Here is a 22,542-nt window from a genome sequence, read left to right as displayed (position 1 = left end):
TCGAAATTTCTATATAACGAGTTTTTTTCCGGCAATTTGCTACTTCGATATATGGAGGTCCGACTGTACTAGAAACGAGATTGGATCCAATTTTGTCTTGGAACCAAAATGTCGGACAAGTCAGCCTGCCCTTTTCAAGGTGCTCTCTTCAGAACACTCGAAGGATGCGCGGCGAACAAACGAGGGAAAGTGAAAGAAGGAGTTGAGTGCCGATCTCTCGCATCCCGTCGCTACGTCACCCGTGACGTCACCCCCTCCCCTCCCCCGTCCTCATGCCCCGTTGGCTCACATCCAAGAGCTGGCCTCATTCCGTTCGAAAAGCGCCCGTCGTTCGATTCGACGAGTTCAGTGGACTTTTTACTCGGCGCTGGGAGAGGAGTGATTAGAAAATGTCGTCTGTGGAATATCGTCAGCGGGTGGACAGAAGGATTGGACCCACCGGCTGCTCATGATCCCCACTCGAATGGTGAGAGATTGATTTTTGTCAGAAAACGAAAGCATTGATCGCTTTGTGCGGCCTTCTTCAGAAAGATTCGATTCATTTAGAATTGATTTTCTTTTGTCGGTAAAGATCGTTCCGTGTTCCAAATACTCGAGTTACTTTTATGAAGGATTTAGAAATTTTGCAAAATTGATTCTTGTGAACGGTTCACAATCTAAGAACTTCTACTTTATAAAATATTCGATACGTTGTTGGTCGTTGTCAATGAAAGTCGTGCGAAATTGATTCTGTGGACGTTCTATCTTCAAAGAATTTTTGCCAAATATTTTCATAAAAGATTCGATACATTTAAAATGATTAATTTTTGCCTGTAAAAATGTTTTACATTCCAAATGCTTAAATTAGCTGTTGACTTGTTCAAAAGAGTTAGTAAATTTTGAAAAATCAATTTTTGTGAACATTCCAAAATTTAATAACTGTCAACTGCTTCAAAAAAAAAAAAAAATATTGTACACTATTTAATAGGCTCCAATATCTCACTTTCTGGGATGTAAATTTGGTTTTTTTTTCTTTAAAGCAGAAAAATATTTATTTCAAAGGCGTGTTCAATTTTGGAATAACGATGCCACTGTATTTATGATGGCATGTCTGTATTTGACAGTAGTTGATATTTTTTGAGACGTGGCATTCGCAGATTTAACTTCTCAAAATTTTCTTCCTTTTGAAAAAAGAAAAAAAGGATAAATTCTTGCGCTCGAGATATTATTTGACTAGTGCGTTCAAGAAGTCGGTTGTGTTCGAGTGTTATTTGACTAACGAACTGAAATAAAAAAAAAGCTTGTGCTCAAAATTATTTGGCTAGTGTTCTCAAAAAATCGGTTGTGCTCGAGATATTGTTTGACTAGTGCATTCAAGAAGTCGGTTGTGCTCAGGTGTTATTTAACTAACGAACTGAAATAAAAAAAAAGCTTGTGCTCAAAATTATTTGGCTAGTGTTCTCAAAAAATCGGTTGTGCTCGAGATATTATTTGACTAGTGTTTGTTCTCAAGAAATCTGTTGTGCTCAGGTGTTATTTGACTAACGAACTGAAAAAAAAAGCTTGTGCTCAAAATTATTTGGCTAGTGTTCTCAAAAAATCGGTTGTGCTCGAGATATTATTTGACTAGTGTTTGTTCTCAAGAAATCTGTTGTGCTCAGGTGTTATTTAACTAACGAACTGAAAAAAAAAGTGTGTGCTCTAAATTATTTGGCTAGTGTTCTCAAAAAATCGGTTGTGCGCGAAAAACTGTTTTTCCAGAACCAAGACAATAGTTGCCTAGTAGGTAAAACAAGAACTAATTAATGAAAAGAGTTTAACTAGTTTGAAAAAAAAAAAAGCTACTTTGTACTAAAAACGGAATAGTTCTTTTTTATTATTTGTTACAGAAAGCTATTGATTCGTATCTAAGTTAACAGGTAAGCTACTGGATTGGTTTCAGACCAAGAAGTTATTGAATAACAACTAGCAAGCTAATTTTAGTAAAAGTTGTTGAAAGGAAATCGATTAACTTGTGCCTGTTCAAGAATTCATAGAAAGCAGGACCAGTTGCTTTTGTCTGTTCAAGAAATAGTCGAGGACTTTGTTTCATTCTTATTTTCTTGTTTCTGCGCCGAATTTACTGAAAAGTTATTGAATTGTGTTTGTCCAAGAAGTTGCAGTAAGGAATTATTCATTTATACTCTCGGAGAAATAGTTGAGCTGCATCAACTGAAGATCACTTCGTTGTTGTTGTTTGTCACTTGTTGCTTTACTTCAACAAGCTGCGTCCAAGAAATAATTGTGTTGCATTGGCCGAAGATAGCTTCGTTGTTGTTGTTCGTCACTTTTGCTTTACTTCAACAAGCTGCGTCCAAGAAATAATTGTGTTACATCGGCCGAAGATAGCTTCGTTGTTGTTGTTTGTTACTAATAGCTTTTCTTCAACAAACTGTGTCTAAGGAAGAATTAAACTGCATCGACTGAAGATCGCTTCGTTGTTGTTGTTTGTCACTTGTTGCTTTACTTCAACAAGAAATAATTGTTACATCGGCCGAAGATAGCTTCGTTGTTGTTGTTTGTTACTAATAGCTTTTCTTCAACAAATTGTGTCCAAGGAAGAGTTGAACTGCATTGACTGAAGAGAGGTCTGCTGAATCATCCCAACGGGCGATTTTAGTGTGACTTTCCGACTTTGCGTCCTATGATCTCCAGTTCGTCCTGAGCGAGGACGAGGTGGGCTGACCATGGACGAGGTGGAAAAGTTGAACTTGTCGCTGAACGGGTGCGGCTACCTGGGCATCTACCACGTGGGGGTGTGCGGCGCCATCCGGAAACACAGGCCCGAGATCCTGCGGCACAAGATATCCGGAGGATCCGTAGGCGCCCTGGTCGCCTGCGCCTTCATGTGCGAAGTACCGCTGGGTAAGTCTTTCCCCTTTTTTCTGCTGCTTTGTTATTGGCTGATAGCATTCATTGGCTCGCGAAGATGGCATAGGCACCCATATAAGGGGGGGGGGGCAAATGGGGGGTTAACCCCCGCCTTAGAAATTAGAACTTCCTTGCTTTCAGCACTTTTTTCCTTGCAAAAATGTAAAAACGGTTCTTCTCCAGCCGTTAATGAATAAGTTATTAAAAGTATCAAATTTTAATAACTCCAATCTGTACTGAAATCAGGTTTCCATGAGGAAAATATTAGAGCCCCCCCCCCTTAAAATTTTTGCTCATGGGCGCCCGTGGAAAAAGGCTTATTACAGTGCGGCAGAGATCGAAAACCTTCTTTTTGAAGTAGTAAAGCATATTGTTACAAATTCTGCAAATAGTAATTATTGTAGTAACGTAACCTGTAAATAGTTTCCCGTAATGAATATACAGCCCCTATACATTCGGTTAAGTATATGGTCCCCCTATTTTTCATTGACAAGATTCGTGAATGAATAAAAAGAAGAAATAAAATAACGGTCTACTAATTTCGGGTAGCGTTTGGAATCTTGTGGAATATTTGAGAGATTTCTTTCGATGTTTATAAAAGCGTCCCGCGTGATAAAAAGTGAGTTCCGATTGAGAATTTGTACTGAGAGCGTATTTGCTCTGTTTATTGCGAGGCATTTCGCTGTGTTGTTTTCGTATTTGGAAGTAAATACGTGTGTAACCGTTGAGTTTACGGTGTTGAGTGATATTTGCTTAATTGCTGATGATTCATTTAGCAGTTGTTGACGCTCTTTCCTGTACATAGTGTAAATAAATTTCCTGTATTTTTAATCAAGAACCGTGTCGTCCTTTCAAGAAAGTTGGAAGCCGCACCGGATCCGTTACAATATTTATGTATGCGTCGACCCATGGCCTCATTACTAAATAGGCCAACTAGGCCCTGGTCTAAGGCCCCCACATTTTTATTTTTCATAAACTCTGAAACATATTTTGGGTGTCATTGGAGCGGACTCCCCCCCCCCCTCCCCCAGACACCCGTTGTGTGTTTTAGTGATGTTCCGGGTATCCGTATCCGCGGATATCCGAGGAAAAATAAAGATCTGTATCCGTATCCGTTACTTTTTTGACGGATCTTAAACGGATCATTTCTATTCTAAAAATGCTTACATATTTGAATAAAAGACTCTTAAATTCCGTTTAAATTAGGTTTTACTCCCTATTTAAATTATAATGTATCATTTCAGACGCCAACAGCCCTCTGAGACATGTTTTTTTCCTTCTTTTTTAATTTTTAGTTTAATATTAGTTCTTGATATTAATTTGGGGTTTCTGTTATTCTTCATTTTGGTTTTTCTCGGCATCCTTCAAAAAACTGAGACAAATTCTCTATTAACTGTTTGTAAAGGTGTTCCTGGTTCTGTTATTCCGTCGGTCGGAGTCATCTGGGTGGAATGGGTCAGCGTTGCATTAATGCTGAAATAAAACGCGAAAAATTATTTCTAGTCTATCCAGTAGCAGCTTTCCACTCTTGCTCCTGTATCCTACATCTACGGAGCAAGCTAGAAATACTTTTTCACATTCTATTTAAGCATTAATGCAGCGCTGACCCGTTCCTTCCAACTCTCCCTCGATTTCGACGGAGATTTCTTCAAAGAGTAAATCATTGTCCTTATTATATTTTCGCGGTAGATGACATTTTTTGAAGAAGCAGCGTTATTATTATGACGGGAATACCTTTCGTAATAAATTTTAAACTTGGATAGTTGAATTGGGCAAAAAAATATCCGTATTTGTATCCGCGGATCTTGACACTAATGATCCGTAACCGTATCTGCGGATCTTGACACTAATGATCCGTATCCGTATCCGCGGATCTTGACACTAATGATCCGCATCCGCGGATCTTGACACTAGTGATCCGTATCCGCGGATCTTGACACTAATGATCCGTAACCGTATCCGCGGATCTTGACACTAATGATCCGCATCCGCGGATCTTGACACTAGTGATCCGTATCCGCGGATCTTGACACTAATGATCCGTATCCGTATCCGCGGATCTACTTTTTTATAGATCCGGCACATCAGTAGTGTGTTTTCGAGTTTTGTGGAAGTTTTAAAACTTCAACACAAAGTTTGGTGCTTCTGTGTGGAAATTCGCGAAAGTCGAAACGCTATCATTTTAAGCAATAAATAAATACCTTTGCGCCGAGGAATAACAGGAAATGTCCAACGTTGTTTAGCACAAATAAACAAACTTCAGAATACACATGTTTCGAGGTTTCAAGGAATCCCTTTTTCAATTCAAAGGTGTGAGCTTCTAGATGTAAAGACACCCAGTGAAAGCAATGAAAATGGGCAACAGACAGTTTAAATATCAAAATAAGCAATAACAAAAGCAAAATAAGACAAAACGGAACTCAAAGTCAAGATTTATTGCATGATTCCCTCCCAGAGAAAACCGTTAAGCCATTAATTTCAGTAAAAAGACCCATAAAATACATGTTGCTGTCAAAATGAAACCGCTTTTTAATAAATTAGCAATACAGTCGAATCCCGACTTGTTTTTAATTAACATACCCAATCATTTTAGACATTCAAACACATTTTAAACTGTTTTTGACCATTTATTAACTACATATTACAGTTTCTTACATAAAGAGGTGAATTTTTACCGTATTTTTTTAAGGTTGCATTATTCAACATAAAATACTGTTACGATGCACAAAATCAATGATCAATGGGAAAGAGATATATAAAAACAAAACAGTACGGAACGTACAATATGTAGTAATAATAAAGCACTGCACTGCAATAGTACTATACAGTAGATACAATAAGTTACATTCATAACTTAAAAATTGAAGACGATAATTTATCCTGCGTAATCTGATCGTCATTCTAATATATTTTTAAATACAATAGCTTCGCAATCGCTTTTATATTATTTACATCTATGGTAATACCCCTCTGGGACCCCCTGGAGTTATACAGATTGCCTTCTCTTGACTTTTAATTATACGTGTGAAAGATTCACCCATTCTACCTAATTGTCGTGCTACATTCGACCCACTTTCTAGTTGTTCAAGCTTATCAAGAATCTTTACCTTTTCTTAAATTGTCGCAAACTTTTGGGTTTTTTTTCAGTCTTCAAACTTTACATGAGACAGCGTGCCTAGGTGTCACACTATTTCATCACCTTTCATATTTAGAATAAATAAATAAAAAATATGAGGAGTGGTGATACATACGCACTAACATTGCTATGTTTATAGTACGGTATGTGGAAACTTGCGCAGTCAGTGATGCTGAAAGGATGAAAGTACCTTCACGAATTAGTTTTTAGTAGTCAATAACAAAACCGAAACTTTGCATCACAATTCCTTTGCAAATATTTTCGAGTTGAGAGCGAAAAATTCGCTTTAGCTCTAAAATTTGTTGCTCCGGAAAAACTCGCGTTATAACCATTTCGCGTAAGTCGGATCGCGTTGTAGCGGGAGTCGACTGTAAATTTATGTCCGAAAATTTTTTACTACGAATCAACTGCCACATTTGGCGAAAGGAAGAATTGTTTTTAGAAGCAAGCTCTCTACCTCCACGACCATTTGTGTAGAAATGAGCTTAATGGGAGACAGGTGTTGTAATATCCCGTCTCCACGTTGCGTCACGTTTATTATTTTTGCGGCAAAAGGGAAACATCGCTTTCAAAACCGATGTTGTGGCAGCTTTGGAAATCGCCCTCTGTTGTCATCCGTTACGCGGCAAGTCGATGGCGTTGGCGAAAAAGGGGGAAGCGAATTCGCTTTAAAAGAAATGCAAAATCACGAATGGATCTCTGTCTTTTTCTCTTTTTAACCGTGCAACCCTTGCTCGTAATAAATTACAGTTGCAGAAATCTGGGAAAGGCCGAACTTACTAGTTAGCCAATAGATATCAACATAATACAATAAGAGTGGGTGTCCGTCCAATGGGGAACATTAAAAAAAGGTTGCCGATTTTTATCGGGGACACTAAAAATTTACTCACCACTAATAAAGAGCGACTCTGACATTCGAATCACGCCCATCCCACTTATTAACTTACTAGTGGTACCCGCACGGCTTTGCCCGTAATAGAAAAATGAAAAGGTCTTTTGGTTCGTCTGTATATTTACAAATAATGTATGGTGAATTTTCTCGCCAGTTGGCTTGTACCCATGATACGGTTCCACGTTATGATCATTTCGTATCTCGCCCATTGGCTTGTGCCCATGTTACGGTTCCACGTTATGATAATTTCGTCATTGACTCGACCATCTTATGATATTTTTGTTCTTAAAATTGGAATAGAAAAAGAACCACGTCGAATTTTCGAAAAATCGCTTCGAGGGGCACACCCCCATGCTACAAACTAACTTTGTGCCAAATTTCATGAAAATCGGCCGAACGGTCTAGGCGCTATGCGCGTCACAGAGATCCTACAGACATCCTCCGGACAGAGAGACTTTCTGCTTTATTATTAGTAAAGAAGATTAGGATCAATGCAAATAGATCATTCATCAAACATCGCTAGAAGAATTTCAAAAAGAAAAGAAAAGAAAAAAAATAAAGAAATTAATTTGAATTAATTTGGACATCTTGAATTCAAATTATGTTTTTCGCAATCACGAGTGTGTGTGTGTGTATGTAGGCGTGTGTGTTTGTGTGTGGGGGGGGGGTGGAATGTGTATTTGTGTGTAGGGTGTGTGTGTGTGTGTGTATAGGCATGTGTGTTTGTGTCTGTGTGCAGGCATGAGTGTTGCTAGTTGTGTGTATGAGTGAGTATTTGTGTGCGTGGGGGCGGGGTATGTGTATGTGTGTGTCGGCATGTGCTTGTGTCTGTGTGCAGGCATGAATGTGTGGATAGATGTGTTTGTATGTATGCGTGTGTGTATGTGTTTGTGTGTATATGCTTGTGTTTGTGTGTGTGTATGTGTAGGTGTCTGTATGTATGCGTGTGTGTATGTGTTTGTGTATGTGTGTATGTGCGTGTGTGTGTGTAATTGTGTATGTATGCGTGTGTGTGTATGTGCTTGTGTGTATGTGTATAGGCATGTGTGTCTGTGTGCAGGCATGAGTGTTGCTAGTTGTGTGTATGAGTGAGTATTTGTGTGCGTGGGGGCGGGGTATGTGTATGTGTGTGTAGGCATGTGCTTGTGTCTGTGTGCAGGCATGAATGTGTGGATAGTTGTGTTTGTGTGTGTGTATGTGTTTGTATGTATGCGTGTGTGTATGTGTTTGTGTGTATATGCTTGTGTGTATGTGTTTGTGTGTGTGTATGTGTAGGTGTCTGTATCTATGCGTGTGTGTATGTGTTTGTGTATGTGTGTATGTGCGTGTGTGTGTGTAATTGTGTATGTATGCGTGTGTGTGTATGTGCTTGTGTGTATGTGTTTGTGTGTGTGTATGTGTAGGAGTCCGTATGTATGCGTGTGTGTATGTGTGTAGGTGTGTGCATGTGTTTGTGTGTATGTGCGTGTGTGTGTAATTCTGTATGTATGCGTGTGTGTGTAGGATATGGATGCAACCTGGAGACGGCTTTCGCTAGAGGAGCAGCATCGTGAGGAGCCGGTCGACGGGTGGTGCTGGCAGAGGGAGGCGGGGGGGGGGGGGGGGGAATAAAATGATAGCACGCCAAAAACAGTCAAATGAGAACTATAAGTAATCGTGATTGCTCAAAAAAAAAAAAAGCTTCGTTTCGGTTGATATTTTATTTTTTTAAACTCTTCTTCTCCAAATAAGAAAACCGGTTCATAAAAGATTTCGCGTCTTCGAGTGGCAGTGGGCGTTTGTATAAGCAACTTTTTTTTTTTTTTTTTTGTAAATCTTTCTAAGCCAGCCCTTTCGAATCACCCTGTCAAAGATGAGAGCGAGTTGAGTTATCTCGGAGCCGGTGAACTGGAGGGAGGGGTGGGGTTGAGAACCTCATCCCGGATTGGCGGGGAAGGGCACAAAAACTGAAAGCAGGAGACGAAAGGCATTTTGGCCCCAAGTCGGTGGTCATACCCGTCATTGAGGGAGGTCGCCGTGACCTCCCCGAAAATTTTTTTATTCGCCAAATTTTTTCTGATGATTCTACAAAATCTGGAGTTTTAATCGGCAAAATTATCATTCGGCGAAATTTGGAGTTCCGTTCGGCAACACTTGGAGTTCTATTCGGAAAAATTATCATTATTCCGAATGTTCGGCGAAGTTTGGAGTTCCATTCGGCAACACTTGGAGTTCTATTCGGAAAAATTATCATTATTCCGAATGTTCGGCGAAATTTGGAGTTCCATTCGGCAACACTTGGAGTTCTATTCGGAAAAATTATCATTATTCCGAATGTTCGGCGAAATTTGGAGTTCCATTCGTCAACACTTGGAGTTCTATTCGGCAAAATTATCATCATTAGGCGAAAGTTGGAATTCTATTCGGCAAATGGAGAATTTCCACCCTCCCAAAAATTTAAGTTGACCCTTGACTTCAACCTGAATTTTTATTTATCTTTTAGTGAAACTTAGCTACGCAGGTTTCTATAGGGTGTTTAAGAAAGAACTCCCTAATTTCAAAATTAAATATCTCGAAGCCAAAGGCCGATACTGGAACAAAATACAGTCGATTCTCGCTACAACGCGATCCGACTTACGCGAAATGGCTATAACGCGATTTTTTCCCCCGGTAAAGAATTTTATTTCTAACGCGAATTCTTCATCCGCAACACGAAAATTTTCCGAAGGGAATCGCGGTTTTTTCGTGAATGGACCTTCATCCCTTTGGCATCACTGAGAGCGGAAGTTCCCACACCGTACTAGTTTGAACATCGCTTATACAAATAACTACTCCTCATTTTCCATTTATTTTTTTCATTCTATATGGGAAAGTTGATGAAATATAATGACGCCTAAGGGCGCTGTTTCATTTGAATTTTGTGAAGATAGAAGGAAAAAGAGAAAGTTTCTGACAATTAAAGAAAAGCTGAAGATTATGTGCTTGAACGACTACAAAATGCGTGAAAGGTAGCACGACAATTAGGTATGAGTGAATTTTCCATATCTACAATTAAAAAGCAAGGAAATCCGTAAAAATTCACAGAGTAGTTTCTTAGCAAAATGCAAAAATTGTGAAAATGGAAGCTGCTCTTGCATTGTGAATTCAAGAAATCAGGAAGAGGGGTGTTGCCATAGATGGAAACGTAATAAAAGAACTAGTGAAGCAACTGTATTGTGTATTTACAAAAATATAAGAATAAAGGTTTGATCACGCAGCATAAATCATCACCATCTGTATTTTTTTAAGTTACAAATATCATTACTGGATCTACTGTATAGTATATGTTTTTTTGGTACAACTATAGTGCATTTGTTTTTCTTACTACATAATATACTTACCGTAGTGGTTTATTTTACGTCTTTCTTTCCCAATTGATCATTGATTTTGTGCATCGTAGCAGTTTTTTCGTTAACTAAAACGGTTTTTTTTTAAATACAATAAATGAAAATTCAATCCCACCAAAAACATTCTGTAAAAAACTAGCCAAGTCTCGATGGAGCTGCTTGTTTATCTCTAAAAAGTAGTGAAATCTAGACAAAGTCATGACAAGTCTAAGGTTCGTTACTGCGATTTCTTTATTATTATAGTTAATGTTGTGTGACTTGGCCGTTAGACATTCTTTATACCTTAGTGGGTACAGGTCAATTTTGTTTACACGTTTTCCAAGTGGCAATTTTCCATCGTCAATGGGTAGCGGTTCTGGCGAAAGATTGATGCACTGGTGTCATGGAGCATCTGGTTTTGTACCCTTGTGTACCCTTTAACGGCCAAGTCACACAACATTAACTATAATAATAAAGAAATCGCAGTAACGAACCTTAGACTTGTCATGACTTTGTCTAGATTTCACTACTTTTTAGAGATAAACAAGCAGCTCCATCGAGACTTGGCTAGTTTTTTACAGAATGTTTTTGGTGGGATTTCACTTCTTTTTGTAGAAACATTTAATTTGTGTAATGTTCGAGTAGACTAAAGTTAGGCTAGATTAAATTAGAAGATGTGTCCCACTACGCTGGACTTTTGCAATGACAGTCGATTTTTTTATGTACCAATAGTAGAAGGGGGCATTACCATATTGCTAATACACATGAGGGTTCTTCATTAGATACTTCATCTTTCGATTTTTGACATCAAATGAAGCGGCCCGCCAAGTTGAATATTTTTTGTAAAGGTTGTATGTCGATCTCTAATAGTTTGGTTGGGCTCTTGTGTTTTCTAATCAGGGTCACTCCAGATCTTCAGTTAGCCTAGTTTTTATAGTTTTCCCTTTATGTGGCCATCAAACCCTAACTCTGTACCGAATTTCACCTCTCTGAGTTTATGGGAAGTACTAGTTCTATTTTGATGATCATGAGTGAGTGAGTGTGTGTCATAAATGCGAAAATTTGCTTTCGCTTAACTTCGGAACTAAATGACCAACAGACTTGAAATTTCGGATTTTAAGTATGTGATTATAGCTTACTGGATGACGAAAATTTCTGCGTTCTAGTCTCATCAGAAGGTTCTCAAATAGGGGCCTGAAAATGCGGCGAAATGGTTCCAGTAAAGGATGGTACGGCAGTGTTTGCTTTGCGCTCGACTTGGCGGGGGCACTGCCGTGCCCCCAAATTTTTTGTTTAAGAAACAGTAATGTATAGTTAAGAAATGGTTTTTAACAGCTTGAGGTGGTGTTTACAAGTGTCTTTAATCGTGTGGGTGTGTTTATAAAAGTTTTTACACATACCCTTTTCCACAACGCGAAATTTCAACTTACGCGAAGGGTCTTGGAACGCATCCCTCGCGTAAGTCGGGACTCGACTGTATACTGTAAGAGTGCTACAAAGTAGCTATAATAAGTAAAACTTCCGAAGCTTGTGTCGCGTTTTTCCATTGTCTTCAGATTAACTGATAAAAGCGACCGATACGCGAGTTTTCGTAGGACGCGTCGCTTGTTTAAAATTCATTGCAGAATTTCGCATCCAAGCTCTGGACTGTATGGAAGCCAAGCATGTGGGTCTTGAATTATTCAATCAACGGTAGGTTTCGCGCGGTTGACTTCGCAAACATTCGAAATTCACGCGAGACGCCACTTTCTCATTTTTTGGAACTGATTTTTGATAAGGCTCTCTACATAAATAAAAATACCCATACATATGTATAGATGGAGTTATGACGCATATTTTCGGTTCGTTGCTCGGGGAAAGGGAAGTATTGTAGGCACGTAAAGTTTTTCACTACTCACATGTCAACATAAATTCAAACTTTATTCATCCTTGAAATATATATATACAGTCGAGTCCGTTTAAAAATTGAATGGCCAATTTGCCACGAAAAAAATATTCCAGTAAGCGGGATATTCCATTATCGAGGATCAGGATATTACAATGGTCAGGTACATTGAGAACTTGTTACATTAAGCGGGCCCTGTATGTACAGGGCCACAGAAAGCCAAGGGGGCCCTTGATCCAAAAAAACCCCCCCCATCAGAAGGTATTTTTGATCGAGAAATTCCCCCTTCTGAAGATATTTTTGATCAAAAAGCTCCTTCCAAAGGTTTTTTGGTCAAAAAAAAAACCAGTTCAGAAGGTATTTTTTATTTTGATCAAAAAATCCCTACCCGAAGGTATTTTTGATCAAAACTCCCGTCCGGAAGGTGTTTGTGGCTGCGCTAGCGTGTGTATGCACACCCGTATTTCCTTCGGAAAGATGTTTAGTTCCATTCGGCAAATTGAGAACTTCCGCCCACCCAGAAATTCAAGTCCGATTAATCGCAAGTTCATTACGCAGGCTAATCAAGCTAATCCGAGCGACTGACTGAAAGGAAGGGGCGGCATAAATTTGAGAGAACTCAAGACAGAAACCTTTCGAGTAAAAGTTCTTGACCGCCCCAAGGTCATTCCGTGGATTCCAAAACCGGTGACCGATAACCTTGACCAGAGATGCTAACCGATTTAGTGACCGGTTTAAAAAAAAAAAAAAAGATTTCAAAATAGAAGCGAATTCTGCCGTCACGTGCAAGAGTCAAGGAGATCCTGGTCGCCATGACAACCATGGACATTCGTTGCATCAACAATCAAATGTGGCTTGTTTGTTTTGAACGTTAAAAAAGAAGCATACATCAGAGCAAAAAGTTAGGTCATGTTGTCATTGTATGGATGAAATTAGCTGGCCTAGATTAAAGGTCATGGTTAATTTGCCAGTCTTGAACTTAGTGTAAAGGAAAAAAAAACCCTTCTAAATAACAGAATTTAAAAAAAAAATACTAAACACTTTTCATAATGCACTCAAAAGGACAAAATAACTTTTCTGGGTCAGAAAGGACAATTTAAGCATTCCTGTAGTTTTCAATTATTCCAAGAAAAAGACTTCTCAAACGAAGAAAAGTGCGGCTCAAGCAGTGGCGTAGCTAAGGAGGGGCGGAGGGGGCGATCCACCCCGGGCGGCACATTTCGAGGGGCGGCAAATTAACCCTTTTGATGTGCAAAAAAAAAGAAGTATTTTTCGAATAAATAAATTATGGTTTTAATCTGTTACTGCAGGCAAAAATAAAATCTTCGAATTGTAAGTCTTTTGTGTCACTACCAGATTAAAATTACTTACATACAATACTTTCTGATTTCATTAAAAAACTTTCAAAAGTCTTCCTTGATAGCATATCAGTACAATTCCTTGTTTTGCTTCTGAGGGTGCTGCAGTGGACAGTCATGGGACCAATGTTTTTTTAGACTGTAGAAGTTAACTCCAGGAGGAAGAAAACAATGAAGTTTTCCACTTTTCACTGTAAGAAAGAGTTAACACTGAATTTTAAGAGAGATTCTTTAAAACCTCCTAGTGGAACATAACCTTTTTTTTTTTAACTTTAGGAAAATGGCGACAAGAGTAAGAAAGGGAGGGGGGGGGGCGAAAAATGGTACACGAAACAATCTATTGCTCATCACACGGGTGGCTTTATATGTTGCAGGGTTTACTTAGATTTCGTATTCATTACAAGAGTTCTCTATTTCGAAAGAAGTAAAAGGGATTTCTGTTTTTCGCTTTTGAGAGTAGAAAATCTATACGACAACTTTGGATCACATATTATTCTATTCCTTATGGAAGGTGAGCGAATTTCATTTTTTAACATTTGGTTTGGTCCCTCAACTTGGCCAAGCATAGTCTAAAATTGTTTTTTAGCGTATTCAGTTTCAAATAATTCCGGTTGGGAACCTCTACCAGCTCCACTCTGTAGTCTAACTGTTTGAAAGATAGCTTCAAAATGTTTTTAGGAAGGAGAGCTCTCTAATCTTTCATCTCTTTTCCGGATGTCACCAAAGATAGCTTAGAAATACGGTTTTGGACCTCAATGTTTAAACATTTCTGGATAGAACCCCGAATCCTGCCTTATCCTCTAACGTAGCAAACACAGCTAAAAAGTGCATGTTTAGGACTTAAATTCTGAACATTTTCCTGGAGAAAACTCCTCTCTCTCTTCCAAGGGCTCAACATATAGCCTAAAATTACGTTTTTAAAACTTTGATTCTTCAATATCAATTTTTGAAAATAGCATTTGAACCTTAACTATGCTTTATCTCCTAAAGTGATCAAAAATAGCTTAAAATACGTTTTTAGGACTTCAGCTTCAGTTTAGGAATTTTTCCGAGGAAGATACTTTAATTACCCCCCCCCTTTTATCTAACGTCTCAAAGATTAAAACTGCGTTTTGGAAACTTCAATTTTGAAATTTTTCCGAGGAAGGAAAGCCGAACTCCTCAGAACTTTTCCTAACGTCCCCATAGATAACTTAAAATTTCGCTCATAAAAATGTGCGTGGGTGGGAGTGCTCGCTAATTCTTCCTTTTTCAAAGATAGCCTAAAACGAACTTCAGCCCAAAGAAAGTTTTTGGGAGGGAAACCTCTCTCTATCTCTTTTTGCTTCTAACATTATCAATATCATACAAAGCCTAAAGTCGGGCGTCAGTTACGGAAAGTTTCCATTAGAGAGCAGCCTGGCTTCACAACATTTTTGATGCCATCAATTAATTAATAGGGAACCCTTTAACGTCACGAAAGATAGCCTAGAATTGCGTTTTTGAGACTTTGGTGCTGAACGAATTTCAAAGAAAGAAGCCGACTGGAAGAACCCAATCCAGTAAATCACCAAAGATGCCGTTAAAATTGATTTCAATTTAGAAAAATTTACTCAGTAAGGAGCCTCAGCGCCTCTCCCTCCCCTAACGCTTACACCTGTCTTAGAAATAGAACACACATGCAACTGCGTTGCCAAAAAAAAGCGTAAAATTGCATATTTCAGAGCTGAAAGTTTTCGAATTGAGTTTCCGACCATTCCCGATTTTCTTAACCTCTCCACAAAGTAGCCTAAACTGCATATTAAAACATTGATTTTGGAACATTTCTTTGCGGTGCCCACCGATCCCCTAACGTCAACAAAGAAACACTAGACTTCAGTTTTGAAAAAAATCGAAAGCAAACCCAAATCGCCCTTTTCCTTCACTTTCCCAAAAACTGCCTCAATATTCGAAAATTTTTACGTAAATTTGGCAATTTTCTCCAAGTGTGTCCCCTTTCTTTTTTTTTTTCTTTTGTAAGTACGTAGAAAATATTTGCGCCTTTTTTTTCTTTAATTAAATTTCTAGTTTTAATTTCAACACTCTTGACAGTTGAAAGTGTTAGCTATTCACAACAAAAGTGCGGCAAATTGAAAAACCGCCCCGAGCGGCAAAAACTGTAGCTACGCCACTGGGCTCAAGTCATGTAGAGAATGTTTTATCATTATCTAGCTTTCAATCATAACTTTGAGTGTTGAAACATGCATATTTTTCTTAACGAGAAAGTTTAGTTTGAAACGACTTGAGAGCACCAAAAGCAGTCAAATAAAAGCAATAAGCAATCGTGATTGCTCAAAAAAAAGGCCCTATCCACCGTATAAAAACAGGTTTGGGTGTACTTTATCATTCGGTAAAATTGGAATTTAATTGGGCAGATTACGAATTTCCCCCCTCCCCCAGAAGTTTTAGGAAGCCGAGTGTGGGAAAAGAACGCACACCAACTGCAAAACATCGCACACGCAACGCAAAACGTGAATGCAGTTTTGCGCGCTGGTCTCACTGTCAATTTTTGCCATTTTCGCGCCATTAAACCGAGCAACAACTATATAAGAGTGCTCAGCATTCGTTCCTCCCCGTAATGCATCCTCCTCTAATGACGCTTTCCCACACCACTTTTTCCTTTTTACACAATTGCAAAAGTCTCATTTCTTCCCCTCGGCGAAATTACTTCAGGTTCGGAGGAAAATGATACACAATCTGATCTGGACACTACTTTCCTTGTAAGCCTATTCATCTGCAATCTTATATAATTAAAAACTGAGCGTATGTATCTATGTATGTACCTATGTATCTATGTACCTATGTATGTGGTCACCTACAGTGGCTCCCAAAAGTGTTCGTACACCTGCGACTTTCAACGAAATAAACCCCAATCCATTGGTTAGAATTAATATTTCGGAACAGGTATTTAATTACAAGGTCTATGATCAATTTTCAACAAAACTACATAAAATCATTTTTAAAAATATTAAAACTCAATTTTTTAAAAATCAAAAACCAAAAAGTGCCGATAAAATTTTATCTCACAAAAGTTTTCGTACACTTTAAAAAATGTCTATTTATTATTGAATAATCTAACTTTTTATTAAGTTATTAATTAGTAGAATATCATGCAGTATCAACAACACTTTTTAAACGTCTGGGAATATACAGTCGGACTTCCATATATCGAACTTCCACATATCGAAATTTTCTATATATCGAAATCCCAACAAATTTCTATGTTCATTACATAGAAAAATTGTTTCTATATATCGAAAAAGTCTCTATATATTGAAAGTTTTTTCGAGACATTCGTAGGTTTTTTTCCTTTTTAGACTGTATGTCTCATGAAAAATGAAGGTTAGCGGAGAAAATTATGATCACTAAAGTTTGCTACGAAATTCATAAGGAATAGGGGGTTCAAGGGTGTGTAGATAGGGTCGTTGTTCCGTTCTGGAGTTCTTATATTCCCTCAAGGTTATTTCAAATCTTAGTTGCAACCAGTAACACTAAAATCAGTTTCAATTTATCCCTTTTGTCTGTTATCATTCCTAGTATTTTTAGCCTCAGTAAAAACCATTCAAGTTAAGTAGATTGATTTTTTACTTTTCTCTCGATTACATTGTTAACACGAAAATCCCCTAATGTGGCGGTTCAAGTTGAATTTCCGAAGAATGAAGGTGTATGAAGGAGCAAAAATGTAATTTCTGTTAAATTTTTAATTATTAACTTTCATTTAATCCGATGCTCGTATAAATTAAAAATTGGGTTTCATGCACGAAAATTAGCTTTAATTTTAATGTTTTAGCAGATTTTTATGATAAAATAAGATCGATTCTATATATCGAATTTTTTTCCGGCAATTTGCTACTTCGATATATGGAGGTCCGACTGTATTTCATTGTTTTTTCTTTCTTTTTCTTGAGTAATTTCTGAGTAAGTGTTCAACCACACTTTGGGTCTTACTGTTTCTAGCTCTGTTTTCGTTTCAAAGCCGTATTTTCGTAATCTAGCCTCCAGATATCTCTAAATATGTTAGATTAAGTTTAAATCTGGAGATTGAGGGGGTATTTTCTAAACTTTAGGACTATTTTCGAGGCACTAGACGCAAACGTTGAAAACCATGTGCTTCTTATCTCTAAGTTCTTAAGATTAGGTTCCTCATTTTTTCTTCTATTTACAATTATACAACAATTGAACCAAAAATGTTACATTTATTTTCGTGTGTAAGTAAGATGTAATTCGAAAACGTTTTGAGCTTATTTATTATTGATTTTGTGACGAAAAGCGTAAGCTTTCTGTTTTTCGAACGATCAAGAAAATTTCTGCGGGAAGAAGTCCCATTTAATCCAGCTAATCAGAGAACTTGGCGAACAATTTTAGGTGAAAATTAAATGTAAAATGTTTCATTTAACTCTGTAGAAACGTTTACAGTACTCAAATGTGTATTTTTCGTACATTTTTTAATTTTAAATCTCCGATCAAGTTTTGTCAACTTTGCCGGTTGACCTTTTCTTGCCTCGTTTTCGGTCCGATTCCTTTCTTTAAAACATTTTATCAAGCACTTTACAATAGAATGGAATAAATTAACTAATTTAGAGACATTTCAAGCCAATTTACCGCTACTGTAAAGAAAAAATTCAAATTTCGAGTGGTGTTTTTTGTTTTTTTACGAATACTAACCATTTTAAAGAAATAAACACAATATTAAGGATTAAATAAACAAAAAATTAAAGCCAAATGACTTTTAAGGGTCACCACAATGCAAAAATAATAAAAAAACAACATATGATAATTTAAATTATGAATTTATTCGAAAATATTTGAGTGTACGATGACTTTTGTGGCGCGTTATTTCTCTGTCTCTTCGTTTTTTGACCCATTTGAAAAAGAAGATACGTCAATATTTTGAAAAAACTGCTGGGTTGTATTTAGAATAACATAGGCATAATGTGAAAAAATATTGGACTTCATATTCAAATCCAGTTTCGCGTTATTTTGGTTTTACTAAAAAATTTCAAAGTGTACGAGCACTTTTGGGAGCCACTGTACATATATATATATCGTTGGCTTCTATGAAACGACAAAAAACCCCAAAAATTATTCAAACATCTCTTATATAATTAAAAACTGAGCGTATCTATGTATAGCTTCCTCTCCCGAACGACAGTGAACTGACCATCGAACCAGGTATCGATGGATTCGTCATCTTCCCGTCTTTATGGTTGGCTATTTTACATATCCCTCTGATAAAAATTTATCGGAAGTATCCATTAAAAACTATTAATTAGGATACTTGGACTTCGACATCAAATCCCTATTTTTCGAAGGCTTTCCTCCATTCAAATGATTATTCAGTGCTTCATCTCCACTTTCCGCAACGATGCTTTTTTTTTTTTAATTTATAGCGGTGAAGAAAATCATTTAGAAGAAAAGATGTTGCCATTTTTTTCTCAAATATTCTTTACTAATAATAAAGCTGAAAGTCTCTCTGTCCGGAGGATATCTGGATGTCCGAATCTCTGTGACGCGCATAGCGTCTAGACCGCTCGGCCGATTTTCATGAAATTTGGCACAATATTAGTATGTAGCATGGGGGTGTGCACCTCGAAGCGATTTTTTGAAAATTCGATTTTATTCTTTTTATATTCTAATTTTAAGAAACTTTTTCCGAGCAAATGATCACAACGTGGAATAGTAAATTTCGAAATCATCATAACGTGGAACCGTTATGAGCCATGGGCGAGCCATTTAACGTAACCAATTTGCGAGAAATTCATCCTCCATTATTTGTTAATATACAGGCGAACCAATGAACCACGGAGAAGGTGCATAGTATGCTCATTGAAGCCACTCGCCACCAGGTGGCACTGCAGAGTAGCAACTTCTGCCCCGTTCAACCGATTGTCATGAAAATCAGTATAATGATGTATTTTTTTGTTGGCGTAGCAACGCGCGTCGGGTACAGTTAGTAATGACATAAAAATTCAATTGCCCAATTTTTGAAGAAAAAAATTAGTTTTAAGGGTGTGACGCCCACCACACCTGCCCCCCTCCCCGCACCTCCTTTGACCCCCAACTTTTTTGGAGCACCAGCCGCCAATGCAAATAGGAGTGTTTTGGTGTTTTATAATAACAAATAATAATTAGCAATTAGCATTAATTACCATGGTCTATTATGAAGTCTACTTAATTATCAATTAAACGACAACTAGGTAATGTGATAGTATCTTTGATATAAGAGCCTGGGCTCCCTCTCATACAGAACCTTGGCTACGCCACTCAGTGGCGCACCAAGGATTTTTTCCTGGGAAGGGCTATAAGTTTCGTAAGGACCTTTCATTCGTGAAATAAGGGGCATATTTTGAGAAATTTTCGAAAATTAAAAGCCAAAAAAAAGATATTTTGTGCATTCTCTTTGGTCTGGTCCAAGGTGTTGTTGACCATCTATAACAGGGCTGTCCAACTGGCGGCCCGCGGGCCGTATACGGCCTGCATCGATGTTGACAGTCCTGCCTTTGTGAAGAAGGCGGATCGGCCTCACTTTTCCCATTTAAATGTAAGCAAACTGTTTTATAATTCTTCTGTTTCATTGTTTGATAATTAAAAATTAACTAGTATTAAATGTTATTGTATAAGAGGTAGGAGGTTATTGTTCAACTTTTTCAAACTGCGGCCCGCCAGGTGGTCAGTGATCGGAATTCTGGCCCGCGGCCTTTTTGCAGTTGGACAGCCCTGATCTATAAATTTCTTCTGGCTTCTGGGAGGGGCTTAAGCCTCTTAGCCCCCTCCGTGGGTGCGCCACTGACGCCACTGCAAACTATCGAGAAAAAACTAAGGGTTCCACAAAAAAAAGTGAGCATTTAAAAGGGTTCCACTGATCTAAGAAATTAAGAAACGCTGCTGTAGATGATTATTGTCGCTATACGGTTGTCGGCAATTCGTCGTTACTCGTTCCGCGGTCAGGAAAAGGACCGTGTGCGCAACCAGCTGACCCCGATGCGATGTTCTTTTTCACGCCTGCCCCAGATACCTTCCTTGTTTGCCCCTTTTTCTCTCTCGCGAAAAAAGAAAAATAAATACAACAAACAAAGAGAAGGGAAACAAAGATGCCTGTTGAACTTTTTCCACTTCCGCCAAAGCACTTTCTCGTCTGCGATGGAATCTCCGACCACAAATCTCGTTCCTGGACAGTTGTCGCAACCTTTTGCAACGAACGAGGTTTTTACGGAAGTCCCCATCCAGTTCACGTGTTATGTAGTAGCAATGTGCCGGATCTCTACATAGTATAAAATGAAGTGTCCAAAAAGCGTCTGTGTGTTTGAACTCGCAAAACACGAGAACTACCCGGCCGATTTCGCTGAAATTTTCACAATTTATTCCTTTAAGTCCTGAGAAGGTTTGCAGACCAGTTCGAAAAAAATTCGATGAATGGTTCTTTTTTTATTCCAATTTAGGCCCAATTTTCACATAAATTCCCGAATATGGGGGTAAAAAATGACTCGCAATTAGTAATATTACATATCGTTGGAAAGGGTAGAATTTTCCGCTTTCTACGCAATTTGTTCCAACGCTCTAACTTAGTTGCGGCGGGAGTTATTTACGTTTTTAGCTCGAATTTCTTTAGTCTTAGCAGAAACTTAGGCAATACTTTCTTCATTAAATCCATCAATAAAATGTGAAGGAATTGTCCCACAGTTTTCGTTTTGACACCATTGAAAAGAGCTACCTTTTTTACTTTAGATCTAACTCGACCTATGGTCGGAAGTTTAATTCTCTATCTCCATTAGAAAAAAAGTTACAAGCGAATTAAATAAAGTTCAAAAATCTGTTCTCTATTCATGTTTTTAACCATTTTATTTTGCGTTTCCACGGTAACGCTTTTTGAATCCATTGCTTATTTCCATGTTTCTCATTTTCAATTCTGAAACTTATTTTATTTTGTGTTTCCAGAGTTACGCTTTTTAAATCCATCTTTCTCATTTTATTTTAATTTCTTAAAAGTATTTTAATATCAGTCGTTTTTTTTTTAGTTGAAATTTTGCATGATGATTTTTTTTTCTTTTATTTATGCCTGATTGTTGAATATACGTCACTTGACACAATTTTTGTTTTCAAAATAGACCGGGCAAAGTCGGGCAACGCAGCTAGTCGTTAATAAAGTAGATCTGCGGATCCGGATCATTAGTGTCAAGATCCGTGGATACGGATACGGATCTCAAAATGTTTTTGCCCGATTCCACTATTCAAGTGTAAAATTTATTACGGAAGGTATTCCCGTCATAATAATAACACTGTTTCTTCAAAAAATGTCATCTACCGCGAAAATATAATAAGGACAATGATTTACTCTTTGAAGAAATCTCCGTCGAAATCGAGGGAGAGTTGGAAGGAACGGGTCAGCGCTGCATTAATGCTCAAATAGAATGTGAAAAATTATTTCTAGCTTGCTCCGTAGATGTAGGATACAGGAGCAAGAGTGTAAAGCTGCTACTGGATAGACTAGAAATAATTTGTCGCATTTTATTTCAGCATTAATGCAACGCTGACCCATTCCACCCAGATGACTCCGACCGAAGGAATAACAGAACCAGGAACACCTTTACAAACAGAGAATTTGTCTCAGTTTTTTGAAGGATGCCGAGAAAAACCAAAATGAAGAATAACAGAAACCCCAAATTAATATCAAGAACTAATATTAAACTAAAAATTAAAAAAGAAGGAAAAAAACATGTCTCAGAGGGCTGTTGGCGTCTGAAATGATATCTTATAATTTAAATAGGGAGTAAAACCTAATTTAAACGGAATTTAAGAGTCTTTCCTTCAAATATTTAAAAATTTTTAGAATAGAAAAGATCCGTTTAAGATCTGTCAAAAAAGTAACGGATACGGACACAGATCTTTATTTTTCCTCGGATATCCGCGGATACGGATATCCGGAACATCACTAGTTTTTACGGAAGTTCCCATCCAACACATGTGTGTTATGTAGCATTGTTTTTCAGTTCAATGTATATTTTCAACCTTCCCCCCGCCCG

The 22,542-nt window shown here is 37.8% G+C and overlaps 1 protein-coding gene across 1 annotated transcript in view; it reads left to right on the top strand.

Annotated features, from left to right (window-relative positions):
- Nucleotides 1-331: 331 nt before the first annotated feature.
- LOC129222160 (patanin-like phospholipase domain-containing protein atgl-1) overlaps nt 332-22,542 on the top strand; it is a 98,598-nt gene continuing 76,387 nt past the window's right edge. Inside the window, exon 1 of the mRNA XM_054856617.1 lies at nt 332-2,883. Within this exon, the coding sequence (XP_054712592.1) occupies nt 2,706-2,883 (178 nt within the window). The 5' untranslated portion in view covers nt 332-2,705. The remainder of the gene's footprint in view (nt 2,884-22,542) is intronic.

This window comes from Uloborus diversus, chromosome 5 (assembly GCF_026930045.1).
Source record: "Uloborus diversus isolate 005 chromosome 5, Udiv.v.3.1, whole genome shotgun sequence".
NCBI classification, from domain to species: Eukaryota; Metazoa; Arthropoda; class Arachnida; order Araneae; family Uloboridae; genus Uloborus; species Uloborus diversus.
This window is presented reverse-complemented; position numbering and strand designations above follow the sequence as displayed.